The 24,641-nt window shown below is 43.6% G+C and overlaps 1 protein-coding gene and 4 long non-coding RNA genes across 5 annotated transcripts in view; 1 reads left to right on the top strand and 4 right to left on the bottom strand.

Annotated features, from left to right (window-relative positions):
- Window positions 1–17: 17 nt before the first annotated feature.
- On the bottom strand, window positions 18–2,116 carry LOC309687251. The gene is made up of 2 exons (XR_014270670.1): window positions 1,641–2,116; window positions 18–470 (listed from the first exon to the last, which is right to left on the bottom strand). It is a non-coding gene; the product is annotated as an uncharacterized lncRNA (long non-coding RNA).
- A 1,191-nt stretch (window positions 2,117–3,307) lies between these two features.
- Window positions 3,308–5,553, bottom strand: LOC309688079. Its single transcript, XR_014270959.1, has 2 exons — window positions 4,931–5,553; window positions 3,308–3,760 (listed from the first exon to the last, which is right to left on the bottom strand). It is a non-coding gene; the product is annotated as an uncharacterized lncRNA (long non-coding RNA).
- A 1,044-nt stretch (window positions 5,554–6,597) lies between these two features.
- On the bottom strand, window positions 6,598–9,283 carry LOC309688055. The gene is made up of 2 exons (XR_014270948.1): window positions 8,213–9,283; window positions 6,598–7,050 (listed from the first exon to the last, which is right to left on the bottom strand). It is a non-coding gene; the product is annotated as an uncharacterized lncRNA (long non-coding RNA).
- Window positions 9,284–9,868: 585 nt separating this feature from the next.
- On the bottom strand, window positions 9,869–12,018 carry LOC309688056. The gene is made up of 2 exons (XR_014270949.1): window positions 11,493–12,018; window positions 9,869–10,321 (listed from the first exon to the last, which is right to left on the bottom strand). It is a non-coding gene; the product is annotated as an uncharacterized lncRNA (long non-coding RNA).
- Window positions 12,019–12,601: 583 nt separating this feature from the next.
- Window positions 12,602–24,641, top strand: part of LOC309687644 (very long chain fatty acid elongase 4-like) — a gene marked incomplete at its 5' end in the record, with an annotated part of 36,684 nt that continues 24,644 nt past the window's right edge. The window contains one exon of the mRNA XM_082502737.1: window positions 12,602–12,616. Within this exon, the coding sequence (XP_082358863.1) occupies window positions 12,602–12,616 (15 nt within the window). The remainder of the gene's footprint in view (window positions 12,617–24,641) is intronic.

Here is a 24,641-nt window from a genome sequence, read left to right as displayed (position 1 = left end):
TTTTATATATTGTAAGCAGAGCTGCATGGACTCCACACTGGGATGAGGAGAGGCCTGCTGTTGCTGTGTGACACTGATTTTGCTGCTGCACTTTGTCTTTTAGAAATAAATCCAGTTTCCAGCCAGTCTGTCGTCACAACGCAGTCAACCATTTGAAATCTGCTACACGCGCTTTCTTCTATTTCTTCTTTTGAACAACGAGGAGAGGGGCCAGCCAGACGGCAGACCCTGCCAAAAATAGGTGCAACTCCTTAGCCTCACTCTCCACGGAAGTCTTTAGTAAAAGGCGAAAGACTTGTACGTTTTGAAGAGAAGCCAGAGTGTGTGTTTCTTTGGCCTCGCAGGAAGCCGCAGTGACTCCTCGTCCCGGCTTCCGGCGTCACGGTAGGCCCTGTTTGCTTGGCTGAAGGGGCAGATCTCAGGCCCCGCCTGCTCTGCTCCAGAGTTCCACTTTGACAGGAAAGGGGTGACTGGAGAGGAGCACATATGTTACTGTAATACATCACATCCAATTTCAAAGGGATGTATTGGACATCCCTCCCACCTTTTGATATTGTCTGATACATAGTTGTTCTTTTACATATTCATACCCCCCCCCCCCCCCCCCCCCCATATTAATTTAAAAATTCCCCGTGTTAGCACCTTCCTATGAGTCTGTGGCATTGGAAAGACATATGCCAAATGGAGTAGGGCAGGTAAGATGTCAGCTTTTACGGCCAAAACTTTGCCAGTTATAGTGAGCTTTCTTTTTGACCACATCCCCAATTTCTTTAAGATCTTCGCTATCTTCAAATCCCAGTTGTAATTTGCTGGATTTCCAAAATCAATGCCCAGGACCTGCATGGACCCTTCACACAAAGAAAGCCCGCAAAGCGTCTGTCTCCTACCTGCCCATCGTCCCAAAAATGTATATTTTGATTTCTCCTCATTGACCTTTGACCCCGCAGCGCTCTCAAAGGTCTGTATTGTTCGTATCATCTCCCTCACACTTCCATCATCTTCCAAGTAAAGAACTGTGTCGTCAGCGTACTGGGAGATCTTCAACACCTCCCCCCTGGCAAGGGCACTCCTCTAATTTTCTCGTTTCCTCTTATTGCACATGCTAAAGGTTCTACATATATAACATAGAGTAGGGCGGACAGGGGGCAACCCTGCCGTAGCCCTCTCGTTTGTTGTACTTCCTCTGTTAAGTGTCCATTTATCTTTATCTTGCAGATTATGTCAGTATACATCATACTTATCCAATTCAAAAATTTACCTCCTATATCAAAATTTCTCATCACCCTCCATAAGAAATCATGATTGACCCTATCAAAAGCTTTTTCCTGATCAAGTGTTACGCATATTGTTGTCAAGTTCCTCTCTTCGATGTATGTAAGCACATCTCTATGTAATTGTAAGTTCCAACCAATCTGCCTGCCCTTTACCCCGCATGTCTGGTCTGCATTAATAATAGCAGGCAAGACTCGGGCCAGGCGTCTTGCTAGAGTTCGACTCAAAATTTTGTAGTCCACGCAGACCATTGAAAGAGGCCTATAATTTGAAAGCACAGCAGGTGAGCCTTTCTTATGTAGAAAACTTATCACACCCGTCCTCATACTCTTTGGCATTCTACCCGTTTCACACATTTCTTCAAATACCTCCAACAAGTGGTCTCCGATGAGATCCCAAAAGGTGATGTAAAACTCCTTTGTGAGTCCATCTATCCCAGGTACCTTGTTATTCTTCATTGTCTTTATCGCCTCGTATAGTTCGTGGTTTGTTATGCTCCTTTCCAAAAGCTTCCTTGCGTCCTCTGGTAACCTCTCTTTCAGAAAACCTAAAACCATTTCTTGAGCCCCTCTATCTACTTCTTCCACACCAAACAATGAACTGTAGTACTCCTCTACCATCTTCAAAATATTATCCCGTCCAGTAACCGATTTCCCTTCCCTTTTTCCTCTTTCTTTTTCATTTGAGCAAAAAAATAGGCCGAGCACTTCTCCTGTTGCATATACTCCTCCTGCATAAATTTAAACATTCTTGTTTTTGCCCTCTCCTGAAACAAAACCTCCTGTTCCTTTAATAATATATTCAGTTCCTCGCTATCTTCCCAGTTTTTTTCCTTATTTCTCTGAGCTTCCATCCCTGCACTTTCGCCGCTTGCGGCTGCTTTCTGGCTCTTTGTTTGGCCGACCTTACTTTGTTTGGCTTTCTTGCTTTTGCACAAAGTCAGCAAAGGGGGCACCGTTCCCGGAGGCGCTGCAATACCGGGTCGATGCGTGGAGCGAACGGAGTGAGCCCCTTATTCGGCTCCCTGTTCTAAAAATGCGTTTAATACGTTGCCCCCAAATCGGGGGCGTATCAGATATTAAACTGATAAGAACAGCTACTACACTTGATCTTAGCCAAAAGGCCGAGAAGCGATGGCCTCCCGCAGGTTCCTGGCTGAGCCGCCTTCTCGGGACACTTCTCGCTTGTGACGGTGCGCTCTTTCACTTGGCTCACAGGGAGGGAGCCGCTTCAAATCTCCGCCCACCTACAGTACCTCAGAGGCCTGCGGAGCTTCCTGGAACTGTGCGTGTAGCTGAGATATACTGAGTGTGAACATTCTCAAAACTGTATTGTATATAGTTGATTTATTTTTTATTGTGTAAATTAAATTTATGTAAAACTAAGGTTCCACGTGTCACTGTTGAAGTGGGGCATTAATCAGTGTGACGCCACTTGTAAACATGTTGCGTGTGTGGGGTTTCCCAGCCAGAGCTGCATGGACTCCACACTGGTGAGGCACACTTTCTGTAGCTCCTCTCCCTGTACTAAATTATACATTTAAATTTGGTGTATTTTTCTTTGCTAACTATTAGTTCTCATGGCTAAAAGCTCCCAAAGTGTTTTTGATTGCTTTGAACGAGAAAAATAGTAATTGGAACTGCGTTTTATCTGTTACACCATCCGTTTATGTGGTCCTTACTTGTGCTAAACAGGGATGAGGAGAGGCCTGCTGTTGCTGTGTGACACTGATTTTGCTGCTGCACTTTGTCTTCTAGGTATGTGTAAATGTATAGGTTATGTTTTATGTGTATAATGAGTTCATCACCTGAGGCTGCACACTGCATAGTATTTTCAGCCATGTTGAGAAAAGTTAAAGTTGTTTGAATATGTATTGTGTAATTGATCCATCTTAGTGGGGATTTAAATATTACAAGTTATTATTAGTGGCTTCATATTTGTCTCTGTTTTACCCCACTATAACATTTGACTTTAAAGTGGCTGTTGGGAGAATCGTTGTTTTGATAGATTGTATTTTCTTTTATATATTGTAAGCAGAGCTGCATGGACTCCACACTGGGATGAGGAGAGGCCTGCTGTTGCTGTGTGACACTGATTTTGCTGCTGCACTTTGTCTTTTAGAAATAAATCCAGTTTCCAGCCAGTCTGTCGTCACAACGCAGTCAACCATTTGAAATCTGCTACACGCGCTTTCTTCTATTTCTTCTTTTGAACAACGAGGAGAGGGGCCAGCCAGACGGCAGACCCTGCCAAAAATAGGTGCAACTCCTTAGCCTCACTCTCCACGGAAGTCTTTAGTAAAAGGCGAAAGACTTGTACGTTTTGAAGAGAAGCCAGAGTGTGTGTTTCTTTGGCCTCGCAGGAAGCCGCAGTGACTCCTCGTCCCGGCTTCCGGCGTCACGGTAGGCCCTGTTTGCTTGGCTGAAGGGGCAGATCTCAGGCCCCGCCTGCTCTGCTCCAGAGTTCCACTTTGACAGGAAAGGGGTGACTGGAGAGGAGCACATATGTTACTGTAATACATCACATCCAATTTCAAAGGGATGTATTGGACATCCCTCCCACCTTTTGATATTGTCTGATACATAGTTGTTCTTTTACATATTCATACCCCCCCCCCCCCCCCCCCCCCATATTAATTTAAAAATTCCCCGTGTTAGCACCTTCCTATGAGTCTGTGGCATTGGAAAGACATATGCCAAATGGAGTAGGGCAGGTAAGATGTCAGCTTTTACGGCCAAAACTTTGCCAGTTATAGTGAGCTTTCTTTTTGACCACATCCCCAATTTCTTTAAGATCTTCGCTATCTTCAAATCCCAGTTGTAATTTGCTGGATTTCCAAAATCAATGCCCAGGACCTGCATGGACCCTTCACACAAAGAAAGCCCGCAAAGCGTCTGTCTCCTACCTGCCCATCGTCCCAAAAATGTATATTTTGATTTCTCCTCATTGACCTTTGACCCCGCAGCGCTCTCAAAGGTCTGTATTGTTCGTATCATCTCCCTCACACTTCCATCATCTTCCAAGTAAAGAACTGTGTCGTCAGCGTACTGGGAGATCTTCAACACCTCCCCCCTGGCAAGGGCACTCCTCTAATTTTCTCGTTTCCTCTTATTGCACATGCTAAAGGTTCTACATATATAACATAGAGTAGGGCGGACAGGGGGCAACCCTGCCGTAGCCCTCTCGTTTGTTGTACTTCCTCTGTTAAGTGTCCATTTATCTTTATCTTGCAGATTATGTCAGTATACATCATACTTATCCAATTCAAAAATTTACCTCCTATATCAAAATTTCTCATCACCCTCCATAAGAAATCATGATTGACCCTATCAAAAGCTTTTTCCTGATCAAGTGTTACGCATATTGTTGTCAAGTTCCTCTCTTCGATGTATGTAAGCACATCTCTATGTAATTGTAAGTTCCAACCAATCTGCCTGCCCTTTACCCCGCATGTCTGGTCTGCATTAATAATAGCAGGCAAGACTCGGGCCAGGCGTCTTGCTAGAGTTCGACTCAAAATTTTGTAGTCCACGCAGACCATTGAAAGAGGCCTATAATTTGAAAGCACAGCAGGTGAGCCTTTCTTATGTAGAAAACTTATCACACCCGTCCTCATACTCTTTGGCATTCTACCCGTTTCACACATTTCTTCAAATACCTCCAACAAGTGGTCTCCGATGAGATCCCAAAAGGTGATGTAAAACTCCTTTGTGAGTCCATCTATCCCAGGTACCTTGTTATTCTTCATTGTCTTTATCGCCTCGTATAGTTCGTGGTTTGTTATGCTCCTTTCCAAAAGCTTCCTTGCGTCCTCTGGTAACCTCTCTTTCAGAAAACCTAAAACCATTTCTTGAGCCCCTCTATCTACTTCTTCCACACCAAACAATGAACTGTAGTACTCCTCTACCATCTTCAAAATATTATCCCGTCCAGTAACCGATTTCCCTTCCCTTTTTCCTCTTTCTTTTTCATTTGAGCAAAAAAATAGGCCGAGCACTTCTCCTGTTGCATATACTCCTCCTGCATAAATTTAAACATTCTTGTTTTTGCCCTCTCCTGAAACAAAACCTCCTGTTCCTTTAATAATATATTCAGTTCCTCGCTATCTTCCCAGTTTTTTTCCTTATTTCTCTGAGCTTCCATCCCTGCACTTTCGCCGCTTGCGGCTGCTTTCTGGCTCTTGGTTTGGCCGACCTTACTTTGTTTGGCTTTCTTGCTTTTGCACAAAGTCAGCAAAGGGGGCACCGTTCCCGGAGGTGCTGCAATACCGGGTCGATGCGTGGAGCGAACGGAGCGAGCCCCTTATTCGGCTCCCTGTTCTAAAAATGCGTTTAATACGTTGCCCCCAAATCGGGGGCGTATCAGATATTAAACTGATAAGAACAGCTACTACACTTGATCTTAGCCAAAAGGCCGAGAAGCGATGGCCTCCCGCAGGTTCCTGGCTGAGCCGCCTTCTCGGGACACTTCTCGCTTGTGACGGTGCGCTCTTTCACTTGGCTCACAGGGAGGGAGCCGCTTCAAATCTCCGCCCACCTACAGTACCTCAGAGGCCTGCGGAGCTTCCTGGAACTGTGCGTGTAGCTGAGATATACTGAGTGTGAACATTCTCAAAACTGTATTGTATATAGTTGATTTATTTTTTATTGTGTAAATTAAATTTATGTAAAACTAAGGTTCCACGTGTCACTGTTGAAGTGGGGCATTAATCAGTGTGACGCCACTTGTAAACATGTTGCGTGTGTGGGGTTTCCCAGCCAGAGCTGCATGGACTCCACACTGGTGAGGCACACTTTCTGTAGCTCCTCTCCCTGTACTAAATTATACATTTAAATTTGGTGTATTTTTCTTTGCTAACTATTAGTTCTCATGGCTAAAAGCTCCCAAAGTGTTTTTGATTGCTTTGAACGAGAAAAATAGTAATTGGAACTGCGTTTTATCTGTTACACCATCCGTTTATGTGGTCCTTACTTGTGCTAAACAGGGATGAGGAGAGGCCTGCTGTTGCTGTGTGACACTGATTTTGCTGCTGCACTTTGTCTTCTAGGTATGTGTAAATGTATAGGTTATGTTTTATGTGTATAATGAGTTCATCACCTGAGGCTGCACACTGCATAGTATTTTCAGCCATGTTGAGAAAAGTTAAAGTTGTTTGAATATGTATTGTGTAATTGATCCATCTTAGTGGGGATTTAAATATTACAAGTTATTATTAGTGGCTTCATATTTGTCTCTGTTTTACCCCACTATAACATTTGACTTTAAAGTGGCTGTTGGGAGAATCGTTGTTTTGATAGATTGTATTTTCTTTTATATATTGTAAGCAGAGCTGCATGGACTCCACACTGGGATGAGGAGAGGCCTGCTGTTGCTGTGTGACACTGATTTTGCTGCTGCACTTTGTCTTTTAGAAATAAATCCAGTTTCCAGCCAGTCTGTCGTCACAACGCAGTCAACCATTTGAAATCTGCTACACGCGCTTTCTTCTATTTCTTCTTTTGAACAACGAGGAGAGGGGCCAGCCAGACGGCAGACCCTGCCAAAAATAGGTGCAACTCCTTAGCCTCACTCTCCACGGAAGTCTTTAGTAAAAGGCGAAAGACTTGTACGTTTTGAAGAGAAGCCAGAGTGTGTGTTTCTTTGGCCTCGCAGGAAGCCGCAGTGACTCCTCGTCCCGGCTTCCGGCGTCACGGTAGGCCCTGTTTGCTTGGCTGAAGGGGCAGATCTCAGGCCCCGCCTGCTCTGCTCCAGAGTTCCACTTTGACAGGAAAGGGGTGACTGGAGAGGAGCACATATGTTACTGTAATACATCACATCCAATTTCAAAGGGATGTATTGGACATCCCTCCCACCTTTTGATATTGTCTGATACATAGTTGTTCTTTTACATATTCATACCCCCCCCCCCCCCATATTAATTTAAAAATTCCCCGTGTTAGCACCTTCCTATGAGTCTGTGGCATTGGAAAGACATATGCCAAATGGAGTAGGGCAGGTAAGATGTCAGCTTTTACGGCCAAAACTTTGCCAGTTATAGTGAGCTTTCTTTTTGACCACATCCCCAATTTCTTTAAGATCTTCGCTATCTTCAAATCCCAGTTGTAATTTGCTGGATTTCCAAAATCAATGCCCAGGACCTGCATGGACCCTTCACACAAAGAAAGCCCGCAAAGCGTCTGTCTCCTACCTGCCCATCGTCCCAAAAATGTATATTTTGATTTCTCCTCATTGACCTTTGACCCCGCAGCGCTCTCAAAGGTCTGTATTGTTCGTATCATCTCCCTCACACTTCCATCATCTTCCAAGTAAAGAACTGTGTCGTCAGCGTACTGGGAGATCTTCAACACCTCCCCCCTGGCAAGGGCACTCCTCTAATTTTCTCGTTTCCTCTTATTGCACATGCTAAAGGTTCTACATATATAACATAGAGTAGGGCGGACAGGGGGCAACCCTGCCGTAGCCCTCTCGTTTGTTGTACTTCCTCTGTTAAGTGTCCATTTATCTTTATCTTGCAGATTATGTCAGTATACATCATACTTATCCAATTCAAAAATTTACCTCCTATATCAAAATTTCTCATCACCCTCCATAAGAAATCATGATTGACCCTATCAAAAGCTTTTTCCTGATCAAGTGTTACGCATATTGTTGTCAAGTTCCTCTCTTCGATGTATGTAAGCACATCTCTATGTAATTGTAAGTTCCAACCAATCTGCCTGCCCTTTACCCCGCATGTCTGGTCTGCATTAATAATAGCAGGCAAGACTCGGGCCAGGCGTCTTGCTAGAGTTCGACTCAAAATTTTGTAGTCCACGCAGACCATTGAAAGAGGCCTATAATTTGAAAGCACAGCAGGTGAGCCTTTCTTATGTAGAAAACTTATCACACCCGTCCTCATACTCTTTGGCATTCTACCCGTTTCACACATTTCTTCAAATACCTCCAACAAGTGGTCTCCGATGAGATCCCAAAAGGTGATGTAAAACTCCTTTGTGAGTCCATCTATCCCAGGTACCTTGTTATTCTTCATTGTCTTTATCGCCTCGTATAGTTCGTGGTTTGTTATGCTCCTTTCCAAAAGCTTCCTTGCGTCCTCTGGTAACCTCTCTTTCAGAAAACCTAAAACCATTTCTTGAGCCCCTCTATCTACTTCTTCCACACCAAACAATGAACTGTAGTACTCCTCTACCATCTTCAAAATATTATCCCGTCCAGTAACCGATTTCCCTTCCCTTTTTCCTCTTTCTTTTTCATTTGAGCAAAAAAATAGGCCGAGCACTTCTCCTGTTGCATATACTCCTCCTGCATAAATTTAAACATTCTTGTTTTTGCCCTCTCCTGAAACAAAACCTCCTGTTCCTTTAATAATATATTCAGTTCCTCGCTATCTTCCCAGTTTTTTTCCTTATTTCTCTGAGCTTCTATCCCTGCACTTTCGCCGCTTGCGGCTGCTTTCTGGCTCTTGGTTTGGCCGACCTTACTTTGTTTGGCTTTCTTGCTTTTGCACAAAGTCAGCAAAGGGGGCACCGTTCCCGGAGGTGCTGCAATACCGGGTCGATGCGTGGAGCGAACGGAGCGAGCCCCTTATTCGGCTCCCTGTTCTAAAAATGCGTTTAATACGTTGCCCCCAAATCGGGGGCGTATCAGATATTAAACTGATAAGAACAGCTACTACACTTGATCTTAGCCAAAAGGCCGAGAAGCGATGGCCTCCCGCAGGTTCCTGGCTGAGCCGCCTTCTCGGGACACTTCTCGCTTGTGACGGTGCGCTCTTTCACTTGGCTCACAGGGAGGGAGCCGCTTCAAATCTCCGCCCACCTACAGTACCTCAGAGGCCTGCGGAGCTTCCTGGAACTGTGCGTGTAGCTGAGATATACTGAGTGTGAACATTCTCAAAACTGTATTGTATATAGTTGATTTATTTTTTATTGTGTAAATTTAATTTATGTAAAACTAAGGTTCCACGTGTCACTGTTGAAGTGGGGCATTAATCAGTGTGACGCCACTTGTAAACATGGGGTTTCCCAGCCAGAGCTGCATGGACTCCACACTGGTGAGGCACACTTTCTGTAGCTCCTCTCCCTGTACTAAATTATACATTTAAATTTGGTGTATTTTTCTTTGCTAACTATTAGTTCTCATGGCTAAAAGCTCCCAAAGTGTTTTTGATTGCTTTGAACGAGAAAAATAGTAATTGGAACTGCGTTTTATCTGTTACACCATCCGTTTATGTGGTCCTTACTTGTGCTAAACAGGGATGAGGAGAGGCCTGCTGTTGCTGTGTGACACTGATTTTGCTGCTGCACTTTGTCTTCTAGGTATGTGTAAATGTATAGGTTATGTTTTATGTGTATAATGAGTTCATCACCTGAGGCTGCACACTGCATAGTATTTTCAGCCATGTTGAGAAAAGTTAAAGTTGTTTGAATATGTATTGTGTAATTGATCCATCTTAGTGGGGATTTAAATATTACAAGTTATTATTAGTGGCTTCATATTTGTCTCTGTTTTACCCCACTATAACATTTGACTTTAAAGTGGCTGTTGGGAGAATCGTTGTTTTGATAGATTGTATTTTCTTTTATATATTGTAAGCAGAGCTGCATGGACTCCACACTGGGATGAGGAGAGGCCTGCTGTTGCTGTGTGACACTGATTTTGCTGCTGCACTTTGTCTTTTAGAAATAAATCCAGTTTCCAGCCAGTCTGTCGTCACAACGCAGTCAACCATTTGAAATCTGCTACACGCGCTTTCTTCTATTTCTTCTTTTGAACAACGAGGAGAGGGGCCAGCCAGACGGCAGACCCTGCCAAAAATAGGTGCAACTCCTTAGCCTCACTCTCCACGGAAGTCTTTAGTAAAAGGCGAAAGACTTGTACGTTTTGAAGAGAAGCCAGAGTGTGTGTTTCTTTGGCCTCGCAGGAAGCCGCAGTGACTCCTCGTCCCGGCTTCCGGCGTCACGGTAGGCCCTGTTTGCTTGGCTGAAGGGGCAGATCTCAGGCCCCGCCTGCTCTGCTCCAGAGTTCCACTTTGACAGGAAAGGGGTGACTGGAGAGGAGCACATATGTTACTGTAATACATCACATCCAATTTCAAAGGGATGTATTGGACATCCCTCCCACCTTTTGATATTGTCTGATACATAGTTGTTCTTTTACATATTCATACCCCCCCCCCCCCCCCCCCCCCCATATTAATTTAAAAATTCCCCGTGTTAGCACCTTCCTATGAGTCTGTGGCATTGGAAAGACATATGCCAAATGGAGTAGGGCAGGTAAGATGTCAGCTTTTACGGCCAAAACTTTGCCAGTTATAGTGAGCTTTCTTTTTGACCACATCCCCAATTTCTTTAAGATCTTCGCTATCTTCAAATCCCAGTTGTAATTTGCTGGATTTCCAAAATCAATGCCCAGGACCTGCATGGACCCTTCACACAAAGAAAGCCCGCAAAGCGTCTGTCTCCTACCTGCCCATCGTCCCAAAAATGTATATTTTGATTTCTCCTCATTGACCTTTGACCCCGCAGCGCTCTCAAAGGTCTGTATTGTTCGTATCATCTCCCTCACACTTCCATCATCTTCCAAGTAAAGAACTGTGTCGTCAGCGTACTGGGAGATCTTCAACACCTCCCCCCTGGCAAGGGCACTCCTCTAATTTTCTCGTTTCCTCTTATTGCACATGCTAAAGGTTCTACATATATAACATAGAGTAGGGCGGACAGGGGTCAACCCTGCCGTAGCCCTCTCGTTTGTTGTACTTCCTCTGTTAAGTGTCCATTTATCTTTATCTTGCAGATTATGTCAGTATACATCATACTTATCCAATTCAAAAATTTACCTCCTATATCAAAATTTCTCATCACCCTCCATAAGAAATCATGATTGACCCTATCAAAAGCTTTTTCCTGATCAAGTGTTACGCATATTGTTGTCAAGTTCCTCTCTTCGATGTATGTAAGCACATCTCTATGTAATTGTAAGTTCCAACCAATCTGCCTGCCCTTTACCCCGCATGTCTGGTCTGCATTAATAATAGCAGGCAAGACTCGGGCCAGGCGTCTTGCTAGAGTTCGACTCAAAATTTTGTAGTCCACGCAGACCATTGAAAGAGGCCTATAATTTGAAAGCACAGCAGGTGAGCCTTTCTTATGTAGAAAACTTATCACACCCGTCCTCATACTCTTTGGCATTCTACCCGTTTCACACATTTCTTCAAATACCTCCAACAAGTGGTCTCCGATGAGATCCCAAAAGGTGATGTAAAACTCCTTTGTGAGTCCATCTATCCCAGGTACCTTGTTATTCTTCATTGTCTTTATCGCCTCGTATAGTTCGTGGTTTGTTATGCTCCTTTCCAAAAGCTTCCTTGCGTCCTCTGGTAACCTCTCTTTCAGAAAACCTAAAACCATTTCTTGAGCCCCTCTATCTACTTCTTCCACACCAAACAATGAACTGTAGTACTCCTCTACCATCTTCAAAATATTATCCCGTCCAGTAACCGATTTCCCTTCCCTTTTTCCTCTTTCTTTTTCATTTGAGCAAAAAAATAGGCCGAGCACTTCTCCTGTTGCATATACTCCTCCTGCATAAATTTAAACATTCTTGTTTTTGCCCTCTCCTGAAACAAAACCTCCTGTTCCTTTAATAATATATTCAGTTCCTCGCTATCTTCCCAGTTTTTTTCCTTATTTCTCTGAGCTTCTATCCCTGCACTTTCGCCGCTTGCGGCTGCTTTCTGGCCCTTGGTTTGGCCGACCTGACTTTGTTTGGCTTTCTTGCTTTTGCACAAAGTCAGCAAAGGGGGCACCGTTCCCGGAGGCGCTGCAATACCGGGTCGATGCGTGGAGCGAACGGAGCGAGCCCCTTATTCGGCTCCCTGTTCTAAAAATGCGTTTAATACGTTGCCCCCAAATCGGGGGCGTATCAGATATTAAACTGATAAGAACAGCTACTACACTTGATCTTAGCCAAAAGGCCGAGAAGCGATGGCCTCCCGCAGGTTCCTGGCTGAGCCGCCTTCTCGGGACACTTCTCGCTTGTGACGGTGCGCTCTTTCACTTGGCTCACAGGGAGGGAGCCGCTTCAAATCTCCGCCCACCTACAGTACCTCAGAGGCCTGCGGAGCTTCCTGGAACTGTGCGTGTAGCTGAGATATACTGAGTGTGAACATTCTCAAAACTGTATTGTATATAGTTGATTTTTTTTTTATTGTGTAAATTTAATTTATGTAAAACTAAGGTTCCACGTGTCACTGTTGAAGTGGGGCATTAATCAGTGTGACGCCACTTGTAAACATGTTGCGTGTGTGGGGTTTCCCAGCCAGAGCTGCATGGACTCCACACTGGTGAGGCACACTTTCTGTAGCTCCTCTCCCTGTACTAAATTATACATTTAAATTTGGTGTATTTTTCTTTGCTAACTATTAGTTCTCATGGCTAAAAGCTCCCAAAGTGTTTTTGATTGCTTTGAACGAGAAAAATAGTAATTGGAACTGCGTTTTATCTGTTACACCATCCGTTTATGTGGTCCTTACTTGTGCTAAACAGGGATGAGGAGAGGCCTGCTGTTGCTGTGTGACACTGATTTTGCTGCTGCACTTTGTCTTCTAGGTATGTGTAAATGTATAGGTTATGTTTTATGTGTATAATGAGTTCATCACCTGAGGCTGCACACTGCATAGTATTTTCAGCCATGTTGAGAAAAGTTAAAGTTGTTTGAATATGTATTGTGTAATTGATCCATCTTAGTGGGGATTTAAATATTACAAGTTATTATTAGTGGCTTCATATTTGTCTCTGTTTTACCCCACTATAACATTTGACTTTAAAGTGGCTGTTGGGAGAATCGTTGTTTTGATAGATTGTATTTTCTTTTATATATTGTAAGCAGAGCTGCATGGACTCCACACTGGGATGAGGAGAGGCCTGCTGTTGCTGTGTGACACTGATTTTGCTGCTGCACTTTGTCTTTTAGAAATAAATCCAGTTTCCAGCCAGTCTGTCATCACAACGCAGTCAACCATTTGAAATCTGCTACACGCGCTTTCTTCTATTTCTTCTTTTGAACAACGAGGAGAGGGGCCAGCCAGACGGCAGACCCTGCCAAAAATAGGTGCAACTCCTTAGCCTCACTCTCCACGGAAGTCTTTAGTAAAAGGCGAAAGACTTGTACGTTTTGAAGAGAAGCCAGAGTGTGTGTTTCTTTGGCCTCGCAGGAAGCCGCAGTGACTCCTCGTCCCGGCTTCCGGCGTCACGGTAGGCCCTGTTTGCTTGGCTGAAGGGGCAGATCTCAGGCCCCGCCTGCTCTGCTCCAGAGTTCCACTTTGACAGGAAAGGGGTGACTGGAGAGGAGCACATATGTTACTGTAATACATCACATCCAATTTCAAAGGGATGTATTGGACATCCCTCCCACCTTTTGATATTGTCTGATACATAGTTGTTCTTTTACATATTCATACCCCCCCCCCCCCCCCCCCCATATTAATTTAAAAATTCCCCGTGTTAGCACCTTCCTATGAGTCTGTGGCATTGGAAAGACATATGCCAAATGGAGTAGGGCAGGTAAGATGTCAGCTTTTACGGCCAAAACTTTGCCAGTTATAGTGAGCTTTCTTTTTGACCACATCCCCAATTTCTTTAAGATCTTCGCTATCTTCAAATCCCAGTTGTAATTTGCTGGATTTCCAAAATCAATGCCCAGGACCTGCATGGACCCTTCACACAAAGAAAGCCCGCAAAGCGTCTGTCTCCTACCTGCCCATCGTCCCAAAAATGTATATTTTGATTTCTCCTCATTGACCTTTGACCCCGCAGCGCTCTCAAAGGTCTGTATTGTTCGTATCATCTCCCTCACACTTCCATCATCTTCCAAGTAAAGAACTGTGTCGTCAGCGTACTGGGAGATCTTCAACACCTCCCCCCTGGCAAGGGCACTCCTCTAATTTTCTCGTTTCCTCTTATTGCACATGCTAAAGGTTCTACATATATAACATAGAGTAGGGCGGACAGGGGGCAACCCTGCCGTAGCCCTCTCGTTTGTTGTACTTCCTCTGTTAAGTGTCCATTTATCTTTATCTTGCAGATTATGTCAGTATACATCATACTTATCCAATTCAAAAATTTACCTCCTATATCAAAATTTCTCATCACCCTCCATAAGAAATCATGATTGACCCTATCAAAAGCTTTTTCCTGATCAAGTGTTACGCATATTGTTGTCAAGTTCCTCTCTTCGATGTATGTAAGCACATCTCTATGTAATTGTAAGTTCCAACCAATCTGCCTGCCCTTTACCCCGCATGTCTGGTCTGCATTAATAATAGCAGGCAAGACTCGGGCCAGGCGTCTTGCTAGAGTTCGACTCAAAATTTTGTAGTCCACGCAGACCATTGAAAGAGGCCTATAATTTGAAAGCACAGCAGGTGAGCCTTTCTTATGTAGAAAACTTATCACACCCGTCCTCATACTCTTTGGCATTCTACCCGTTTCACACATTTCTTCAAATACCTCCAACAAGTGGTCTCCGATGAGATCCCAAAAGGTGATGTAAAACTCCTTTGTGAGTCCATCTATCCCAGGTACCTTGTTATTCTTCATTGTCTTTATCGCCTCGTATAGTTCGTGGTTTGTTATGCTCCTTTCCAAAAGCTTCCTTGCGTCCTCTGGTAACCTCTCTTTCAGAAAACCTAAAACCATTTCTTGAGCCCCTCTATCTACTTCTTCCACACCAAACAATGAACTGTAGTACTCCTCTACCATCTTCAAAATATTATCCCGTCCAGTAACCGATTTCCCTTCCCTTTCCAGTTCCATAATTGCCCCTTTTTCCTCTTTCTTTTTCATTTGAGCAAAAATGAGCAAAGACGTCAAGACCAAGATCCTGTGCCGCGAGTGCCGAGTACACGTGTGTACAAACTGCGCCGTCACGTACTGTCCCAACTTCGCCGCCGCTTCTTCCCGCGCCGCCGCTCCCCAGACGCCACCGACGCCGTGATAACACAAGCGCCCCACGGTGGTCCTAGCGACCCCCCCCCCCCCACCCTATCATCATCATCATCATCATCATAACACACATATGCCCCGAGGGGGGTCCTAGCGACCCCCACCCTAATCACCATAACACACATATGCCCCGAGGGGGTCCTAGCGACCCCCCCCCCCCCACCCTATCATCATCATCATCATCATCATCATCATCATCATAACACATATATGCCCCGAGGGGGTCCTAGCGACCCCCACCCTATCATCATCATCATCATCATATTTTTTGTAATTTTGAATTCCAGTTCTTAATTCTCATATTTTCTCCTATTTCCACCCCTAAAATTTTCAACGTTTCTGATTTTTCTTGCAATCCCCATTTTTCTTTAATCTTCCGCCACTTAAAATAAATCACCTCACTCTTCTCTTTATTCATTTTCATCCCTGAGGCTGCTGAAAAAGCTTCACAAACTGCCAAACTTACTTCAATCGACTTATTGTCCGTAAGCAGCAGAGTTATATCGTCCATATACATGGAAAATTTAATTTCCAACCGTCCGCTACCCGGTGGGGTCAACCCTTTAATTAGCTCATTAGCTCGTAATGCACACGCTAATGGCTCCATCACCAATATAAATAAGGTGGGAGACAACGGGCATCCCTGCCTTACTCCAGCTTTCACTGCAACTGTAGTAGTCTGTACACCATTCACATTCACAACACTACTATAACCAGAATACAACACCTCAATCCATCTCTGAAAGACTTCTCCAAATCCTAATTTATCTAGGACTTTCATCAGAAAGGCATGACTGACATTGTCAAAGGCTTTTTCTAAATCCAAGCTTAACCCACAAAGGGGGATATTCCGCTCATGGCTATAAAGGTAGCTATCCCTTATAATCACTAAACTATCTGTCATCTTACGTCCTTGTATCCCACATGTTTGTTCCACTCCAACTAACTTAGGTACTACTGTCTGTAAACGAAAAAAAAGGGCTTTTGCTAAAATCTTAATATCTACCCCTAACAATGTCAGGGGTCTCCAATTTCTCAAATCTTTTTTAGAACCCCTTTTCCATAACAGGGAAATCACTCCTGTATTCATGGACGTTGACCATACACCTTTATCCCATGCTTCTTTATAAACCTTGCACAACGACGGGCTAAGTTGTTCCCAAAAGGCCTGATAGTATTTCTTAGGTAAGCCATCCATACCTGGTGACTTGATATCTTGCATACTTTCCATGGCTCTTGTGATTTTCTCTAGTGTTATACCTTCATCTAAATTTATACCATCTTCTGGATCCAATTTTTGTGTTAACTTTGAGATAAAGGATTCTACAATCGCCTCATCAATACTTTGTTCTTTGTACAAGTTGATATAAAAGGAATATACTACCTTTAAAATTTCTTGGGTACTTTTCACTTCTTTCCCTTCTTCATTAATCAGGCTGTCAATAGCAGGTTTAGATTTATACAATTTTTAAAAAAAATATCTCGTACATTTTTCATTTTCTTCCACATGTTTTACCCTACTCCATATTAATACTCCCTTGCTTTTGTCATTTAAAACTACCATCATTTCTTTTTTCAGATTTGTAATCTCTTCACTAACATCAAAGCCCAAATTCAGGAGGTTGTAAAACCTTTGTAATTTTTCTTGCTTTCTCAATAACCTCCTCTTTGCCCGCCTTTTCCCTTCAAGACTAAAAAATACTTGGGTCCTAATCTTTATACTCTCCCACCATTCCCCTACAGATTCATATAGTGGTTGTAGAGAGACCCATTGTTGTAATTTAAGTTTATACCTTCCCGTAACCTTTCCGTCCTTCAATAGATTCAGGTTTAGTTTCCATGGCCCTGGGGCCGACTGAAAAGAAGATTGAATACTAAATCCACACATGACCTTATGGTGATCAGAAAAAGGTACTGGTTCCACTTTACATGACAGGGGTATTAAGCCTTCACTGGCAAACAAAAAATCAATCCGTGAAGAGGACTTATTATTAGACCAGGTATATCCAGGGTCTGACGGGTTAAGAAATCTAAACACGTCTTTCAAATTACCGTCTTTAATCAAATTATCTAATGCACAAGTACTTGAATCTTTCTTCACTGTTGAAGCCGCCCCCTGGATTCCACTTGTTTCTGGTGTACAGTTAAAATCCCCACCCATTATTATCGGTCTTCTATTACAAAGAAATGGTTGTAATATTTGAAATAATGCCGTCCGTTCTTTCAACTCTGTATGTCCATAGACATTAATAATCCTGAGTTTACTCCCATTTTTTTCTACATCTATACATAAAGCTCTTCCGTCCACCACTACCTCCACTTTTTCTATATTAACAGTTTTATTGTTAATCAAAAAACCTACACCAGACATCCGATTTTGGTTATCCCCTGACCAAAAGGATTGGCCATATGTCCATCGTTTTGCAAACTTCGTGTAGTTGTTGTTACGAGTTCAAAATTGGGGATGGATACAAGAGGAAAAACCACAATAACAACACTGGTCCGGCCGGGTTAAGTCAAACGATGATTTTAATAGTCACACGCGTGGGAGATGGACACTGTATGCAGACAGCCTCAGATCTCAAAATGGTGGAGCATTGATCAAACTCTTATAGCCTCTGGTGTCCCCACCTTATCATAAAAGCCTAAACATTCACATGCTTTCTCTCACACGGCGCCTAAGCTACGACCTTGGCTCCCTGTTTATCTGCTCCTGCTGAGATGGGGCAGAAAACTCCAGCATGTTCCGTTCTCTTCTAATCAGACAAATAAGGCGATGACTTTCTGCAAACAGTATTTCTTATAACATCATAAAACAACATCATTCATCCACAATAAATCAGCAGTCTAATGTAATGCAAATCAGTTTAACAAATGCAATAGTTATCAGCTTCTTCTAATTCAGGAGAATAATGCAAACTAAAACTACATAATAATTCACAACCTTTAATTAGGGGTCTAACATGGCATAAAATAATATTATAATCTAACACTTCCCCTGATGAGCTCGTTAGAATAATGAGCTCACCTACACCCTGTACTCCAGTGTGGCCGGGTTCATTTCTTCTTACTCCTGAGGTCCTTTGTCCCCCTGATGGGCGAACCACATGTGAGATGACCTCTGAGTTTGCGCAGTTCAGATGTAAGAAAAACTATTATTACAACAGTAGCCGGTACAGATGACACTCCCCAGTTCTCCCACAGCTTTATTTGGTGCTACCTTATACCCTTCAGACGTACTCAGACTAGAACCTCTGTCCAAGGAGCTTTTAGCCTTTATTTTATTGCTGCAGCTACCAGTGTCGTCCAGTTGGGTGATCCTCTGCTCTTCTTTCTTCAACCTCAGGGGTTAGACAACCCTTCAGTCGTGGCACAGATCAGGGGATTGTTCTGCCTCGATTTCAAACGACGATCTGTGTATCCTCGGGTCCTGTGTGTCCTGTGTATCCTCCAGAAAAAGAACAGGAACGCGTCCCCCTTTTGCCCAAGAGCCTCTCGAACCTCGTTGGTCTGGTGTTCCCGGATTTCCGCCAACCCCTTCATGGTTATTGCTGTGTTTATGGGATCCATCCTTTTGAGGTGACTAGCTGGAGCCCAAACGCCATGACACTTGCACCCAGCTGGCGTCTCGGCAGTCACTGTGTCCGTCTCTGCTGCGAAGGATCCTCGCCTATCTGTGACCTCGTCTGGTGTCTGTTCCTTTCTCTGTAAGAGACAAAAAACCAAAACACCTCTCTTCCTAACCCTAATAACCTAATGTTGTTATCTACTGACCTTCTAGTGATTCAGAATTGGTTTAGAATATTCAGAATGTCCCAGGGACTTATTGTAATCATATCCTATGTGTGTGTAAGCGTGTTTGCATTTAGCCCTCTGCACTCAAGGCATTTCCTACACTTTATCAGTCCGGACCATCACGCCGAACGAAGCTTATGACCTTCAAAAGACTGAGTGCCAACTCATTATAAGCACATTTGCAAAGTGTGTCTGAAAATTACTAAAGCCACTCATATTAAGAAAAGACATCAAAAACAAATTAGCCATTTTTAATCCTAACATTTGCCCCCCAAAAATCATGTGTTTGCTTCTGCCTACTGTCCCTTATGGAGACACAATATTGCAGCTACAAGGTCTCCCAGGTTGTCAAGTTGATCTGCATGTGATTCTCTGACTCAGGTATATAATATTAAATGAATCTCGTGTAATTAACTGCCACTACTTAAAACTTAACTTAAAGATATAATTGAATAAAAGATCACAGAGAATAACATGATATCAGTGTTATGTAAGCGCGTGCGGCCTTCCATGCTCGAAGCCTTTCCCCTCCATAGATCAGCCAGACATCGTGCTGACTGTAGCTTTTAACCCTTATTAACTTGAGCACAACTCTATAATGAGCAACAAACTGCAATATGTATAAAAATGTTTTGATTAGCGCCAGTTATAGTTTTAGTAGTGTTTTGCAAAAATTAAGTGTCACCAAATCCCAGCTCCATCATATCAGTCATGCTCTTCTGCTTATCCTTGGGTATTGAGACTATTAACTCTTGCAGCACCGGGTGCTCCTAATTTTGGTTCAAGTGAATTGATAAACTTTTTGAAGGCGATTGACTCACACAGTTATATAGGTGTCCCCGTCCTGTTGTCTCGGGATGCATCACGCTGCCTTATCTGGGGTTAGCTGTTTTCTGGGGATGCAGGTTGAGTGAGGGAGCTCTTCAAGGAGGGGGAGTGTGCTCCCCCTGATGAGCTCTTCAAGGTAAGCTAGGTTAGCCTTCTTGTGTGAGCTTTTCAAGTGCCCTTCAAGGTTTGTGGGATTTTTAGTTTTATAAATGTCCCTCATAACCTCCTGATGACCCAGTACTTCATTTTTGCGCACTAGTACACATTTAGTTTTTGCTTGTAGCTCTCATACTCTACTTACCACTCATCTAAGTCCTGATGTTTCTTAGAGAGGACAACAGTACCTTTAAAATTATATCAAATGTGTGGGGGCGTGGCCTTGCCAATTGTTTTGGTTTTTCCCCCCACCTTTTCAAAATGGCTGGCATGCCCACAAGCACATTTTATGGAAGAAAGAAAGGTAAACTTGATACAATTAAAATGTTTTGTTAAACTCAGATCTTGATTAATTTTCAAAAATAAACATCTAGTAAATAATTTGAGGGGTTCTTAAGAATTATGCTTATTTAGTTTCACAGAGGAAATGACTAATTTATTAATGTGTACTCTAGTGCACGTCGGGACTTTGTACTTATATTTATTTCACTTTTTCCTAGTAGACAACTCTTTAACAAAGGCAGAGAAAATTCTCAACAGAATAATTGAGCGAGATTCAAACATAGATTTTTCAGAAGATGAGAGTCATGTGAGCCAGATAGGAGAGGGTGAGAACCCAGGAGGAGCCACACAAAGATTATCGAGATTCAGTGGCAGATGTAATAGAGAAAAACACAGGGCCACCTGAAATCTGTCGTCCTATCTGGTCCAAAACCAACATGTAGGAGAATCTGGAATTTTTGATTTTGAGTTAAAAATAAAATATGGGTAAAATGCAGAAATGTTTTCCAGTAAGGTGAAAAATAAGAGTCGCATTTATAGCTAAATCCATGACACCTAATTATTTCTACAAGATCACGTCGTTGCTAAAAATTATCAATGATCTCAATGTGTGAAAAGAACTCACAGTATCTGGAGTTCAAGCTCCTCTTGGCTGAGAAACCAGGGACAAACATGTGAGCGAGACCTGAATAATACCAGTAATTAAGAGTTCTCTCCAAAAATCAAGAAAAGGAAGCCCCAATCAGATGAGAATGTAGCAAAATATGGTTCACTCCACTTGCCTGAAATGGTTAACAGTCCAAGGCATTTCAGTTGTAGAATGGTTGGGTGCAACAGTAAAACAAGCAGGGTCACTGGATGAATTGGGAGAGTTTTGAAAAGAGGAAACTCTTATGGAGTGAAATCTGGTGAAATCGGTGGGACCTGATTTTTGGGGGGTGAAACCATACTGCATGTCTTCTCTGGCACATTGAATTTCTGTATGACTTGTGTTTTCTGTGAGAGCTTTATAAAATCAAGCAGCTAACCATGACGTCTGCCTTTACAAAACACTTGTCAATCACTAAAGAGTTCCTTCACTTGTCAGTCACTGTGTGGTACTAAAGAGCTGTCTGAAATTCAGTTACAGCCCACACAAAGTTACAGATTGGAGTATCCGAGTGCTGAGGTGCGCTTGTGCGCAAAAGTCACAAACACTCTGCTGACTCACTAACTGTACAGCTCCAAACCTCTTCCGACCTCAAAGTCAGCACAGAAAGTGGGCGCCACGAGCTTCGTAGTATGTGTTTACATGGCTGAACAGCTGCTATATTCGAACAAACGCCTTCAGAGGAGACTGCGACCTGAACGCAGTGCCTTCGCCCGCTTGGCGACCAAAAACAAGTTATCACTATGTGACATGCAGTATGGTTTCACCTCCCAATAAGCAGGTCCCACCGAGATTTGAACGCGGATCGCTGGATTCAAAGTCCAGAGTGCTAACCATTACACCATGGAACCGATGTGAAACTGTGTGAACTGTCATGTCATGGCAACCTGCCTAAAAGTATTCAGCCAAATGATCAGTATGGATGACATTGTAGATTATTTGCACTACGTTTCCATGGCTGAACAGCTGCTATATGTGTTATGAGAAGGATAATGTGTGTTTCTTCCAAAGTATCTAACAGTGGTAACCTCCACCAAACTGGCACTGCAATGTCAGAATGGCTGAGCGGTCTAAGGCGCTGCGTTCAGGTTACAGTCTCCTCTGGAGGTGTGGCTTTGAATCCCACTTCTGACATTGAAGCTTTACTCTTCTTGATATTGTGACAAAATACTCTTGGGTTAACCACGAGCTTTCTAAAAACTTGCATATAACAATTGTGCACCATTCATTCCTCATCTTTGCTGCCCATCATTACAACTTTGCTAATGATGGGCAGCAGGATAGTGTCATGATGTTACCTCAGACATGGTTAAAAGCCCTGATAACGTAAGTGCTTCTCGCCGTGTCTGGTGCCGCGTGCCTGTAATCCAAGCTACCGGGAGGCTGAGGTTTGAGGATTGTTTGAGCTCAGGAGCTCTGAGCTGCAGCAGGCTATGTCGATCGGGTGTCCGCATTGCGTTCGGCATTGATATGGTGATCCTGGGGGAGCCTGAGACCACCAGGTCACCTAAGGAGGGGTGCACCGGCCCAGGTCGGAGACGGAGCAGGTCAAAGCCCCCGTGTCGCTCAGTAGTGGGATCGCACCTGTGAATAGATGCTGTAGCGCAGCCTGAGCAATACAGCTAGACCCAATCTTTATACACATCCTTATACTTGTCTCTAGATCACACAGCAGCCTCATCAGCATGTCTTGGTCTTTTTAATTCAAGTCCAAAACACTCACAAATCTGCTGCTCTGCTTGTCCGGCACCACCTCCACCTGCAGGACAGCTGCAACTACATCCTCCACTCTAAACACGCCACCGCCCAGCAGGTGGAGACAAACTCAAAGTAGGACATTTCCTTGGTGAGGAGAGAGGATGGAACCAAAAATGCATTTATCCCCGTGTTCTGTGTTGATGAAAATCACCCAACAGGAAAGCAGCTGGGCATTCATTTGAAACCAGTTCACAGGTTGGGCTGTGGTTCCCCCTCTAGCGTGTCTGCTTGAACTTTCAACTGTGAACCACTTAGATCCAACCTTCCCAACTGCTCATCTCGCAAAAGACAAAATAGAAGAACCCAGAATGTCTTTTTATACCTGCTCACGCTTTTTCACGCTTCCCTCACAGGACGTCACATTTCACACTTTGGCCATCCAATCAAGTTGTTGACATCTAATCATTCCTGTCCACCACACCTGATCTTTCTATTTCGATCTGACTTACAACATTTAACACAAACTTTTAAATCAATATATTTTCTTAGTAATTATTTTTATTTGTTTATTACATGCACTTAACATACAAGTATGTCAAATGGAAATCAGCAACTGCGTGGGATTATTCAACTAGTTGGCTGTTGCAATGTGTCAGGATGGCCGAGAGGTCTAAGGCGCTGCGTTCAGGTTGCAGTCTCCCCTAGAGGCGTGGGTTCAAATCCCACTTCTGACAATTGTATCTTGGCACTTCTTTCTTCCTTCTACTCATGTATCTTTGATCAGTAATTGTTGATCAATGGTCATGAGAATTTGCATAATCGTGATGAAGGAACTGACCTCCAAGCCCACTGTTCCTTCAATTGGCTGCTTTCAGTCATTATGCAAATATACTGTTTATAAGATTGGGGAAACCTGCAGTCAGCTGAGACTGAAGAAGTCACTTGGATGAGTGACGAGACATTTTTCCCACTGAAAACGCTACATTCAGATGAACAGAATCAACCTTTGGAGACTTCTTACTGTTGTGACAAAATACACTTGAAACTGGCAATTCTATATCAGTGGAGAACCAATTCCAACAGTCTAAGAGATGTCCATCAAGAGCCTGGGACGGTGGTATAATGTAGACCTCAATGATACCTGGCAACTTGACAAACGAAGGCAAAACTTGGCTAATGACCTCAGGCGGATTAACAACACTGCACTCCTTGAGTGAGGCTTGAGATGTCACTCAAGGACTCCCGGGACCCCATAGTGAGGGGCGCTGCTCCCACCCTAGCAACAGGGAGGAAGTGGACCACAGCCACGTCTGTGCTACAGGCCAAATCGGCTCTGAGCCATAATGACATGGTGGGTCGCGTCCAACAGGGCAGAGAAGGATTTGGTCTTGGCAACCTCGGTGGCAACAGGCATCTGTAACCGAACGTCAAAAAATGGTGGTGGAGGAGGTGTGTCGAAAGGAGGAAACAGTAAGACACGCCAGAGCCATAGTGCTGGCCAAGCAGGGTCACTGGATGAATTGGGAGAGTTTTGAAAAGAGGAAACTCTTATGGAGTGAAATCTGGTGAAATCGGTGGGACCTGATTTTTGGGGGGTGAAACCATACTGCATGTCTTCTCTGGCACATTGAATTTCTGTATGACTTGTGTTTTCTGTGAGAGCTTTATAAAATCAAGCAGCTAACCATGACGTCTGCCTTTACAAAACACTTGTCAATCACTAAAGAGTTCCTTCACTTGTCAGTCACTATGTGGTACTAAAGAGCTGTCTGAAATTCAGTTACAACCCACACAAAGTTACAGATTGGAGTATCCGAATGCTGAGGTGCGCTTGTGCGCAAAAGTCACAAACACTCTGCTGACTCACTAACTGTACAGCTCCAAACCTCTTCCGACCTCAAAGTCAGCACAGAAAGTGGGCGCCACGAGCTTCATAGTATGTGTTTACATGGCTGAAC

Source organism: Aulonocara stuartgranti (assembly GCF_965226115.1).
Source record: "Aulonocara stuartgranti genome assembly, chromosome: 14".
NCBI classification, from domain to species: Eukaryota; Metazoa; Chordata; class Actinopteri; order Cichliformes; family Cichlidae; genus Aulonocara; species Aulonocara stuartgranti.
Note: the sequence above shows the minus strand (reverse complement) of the source record. Positions and strands in the feature narration are given on the sequence as shown.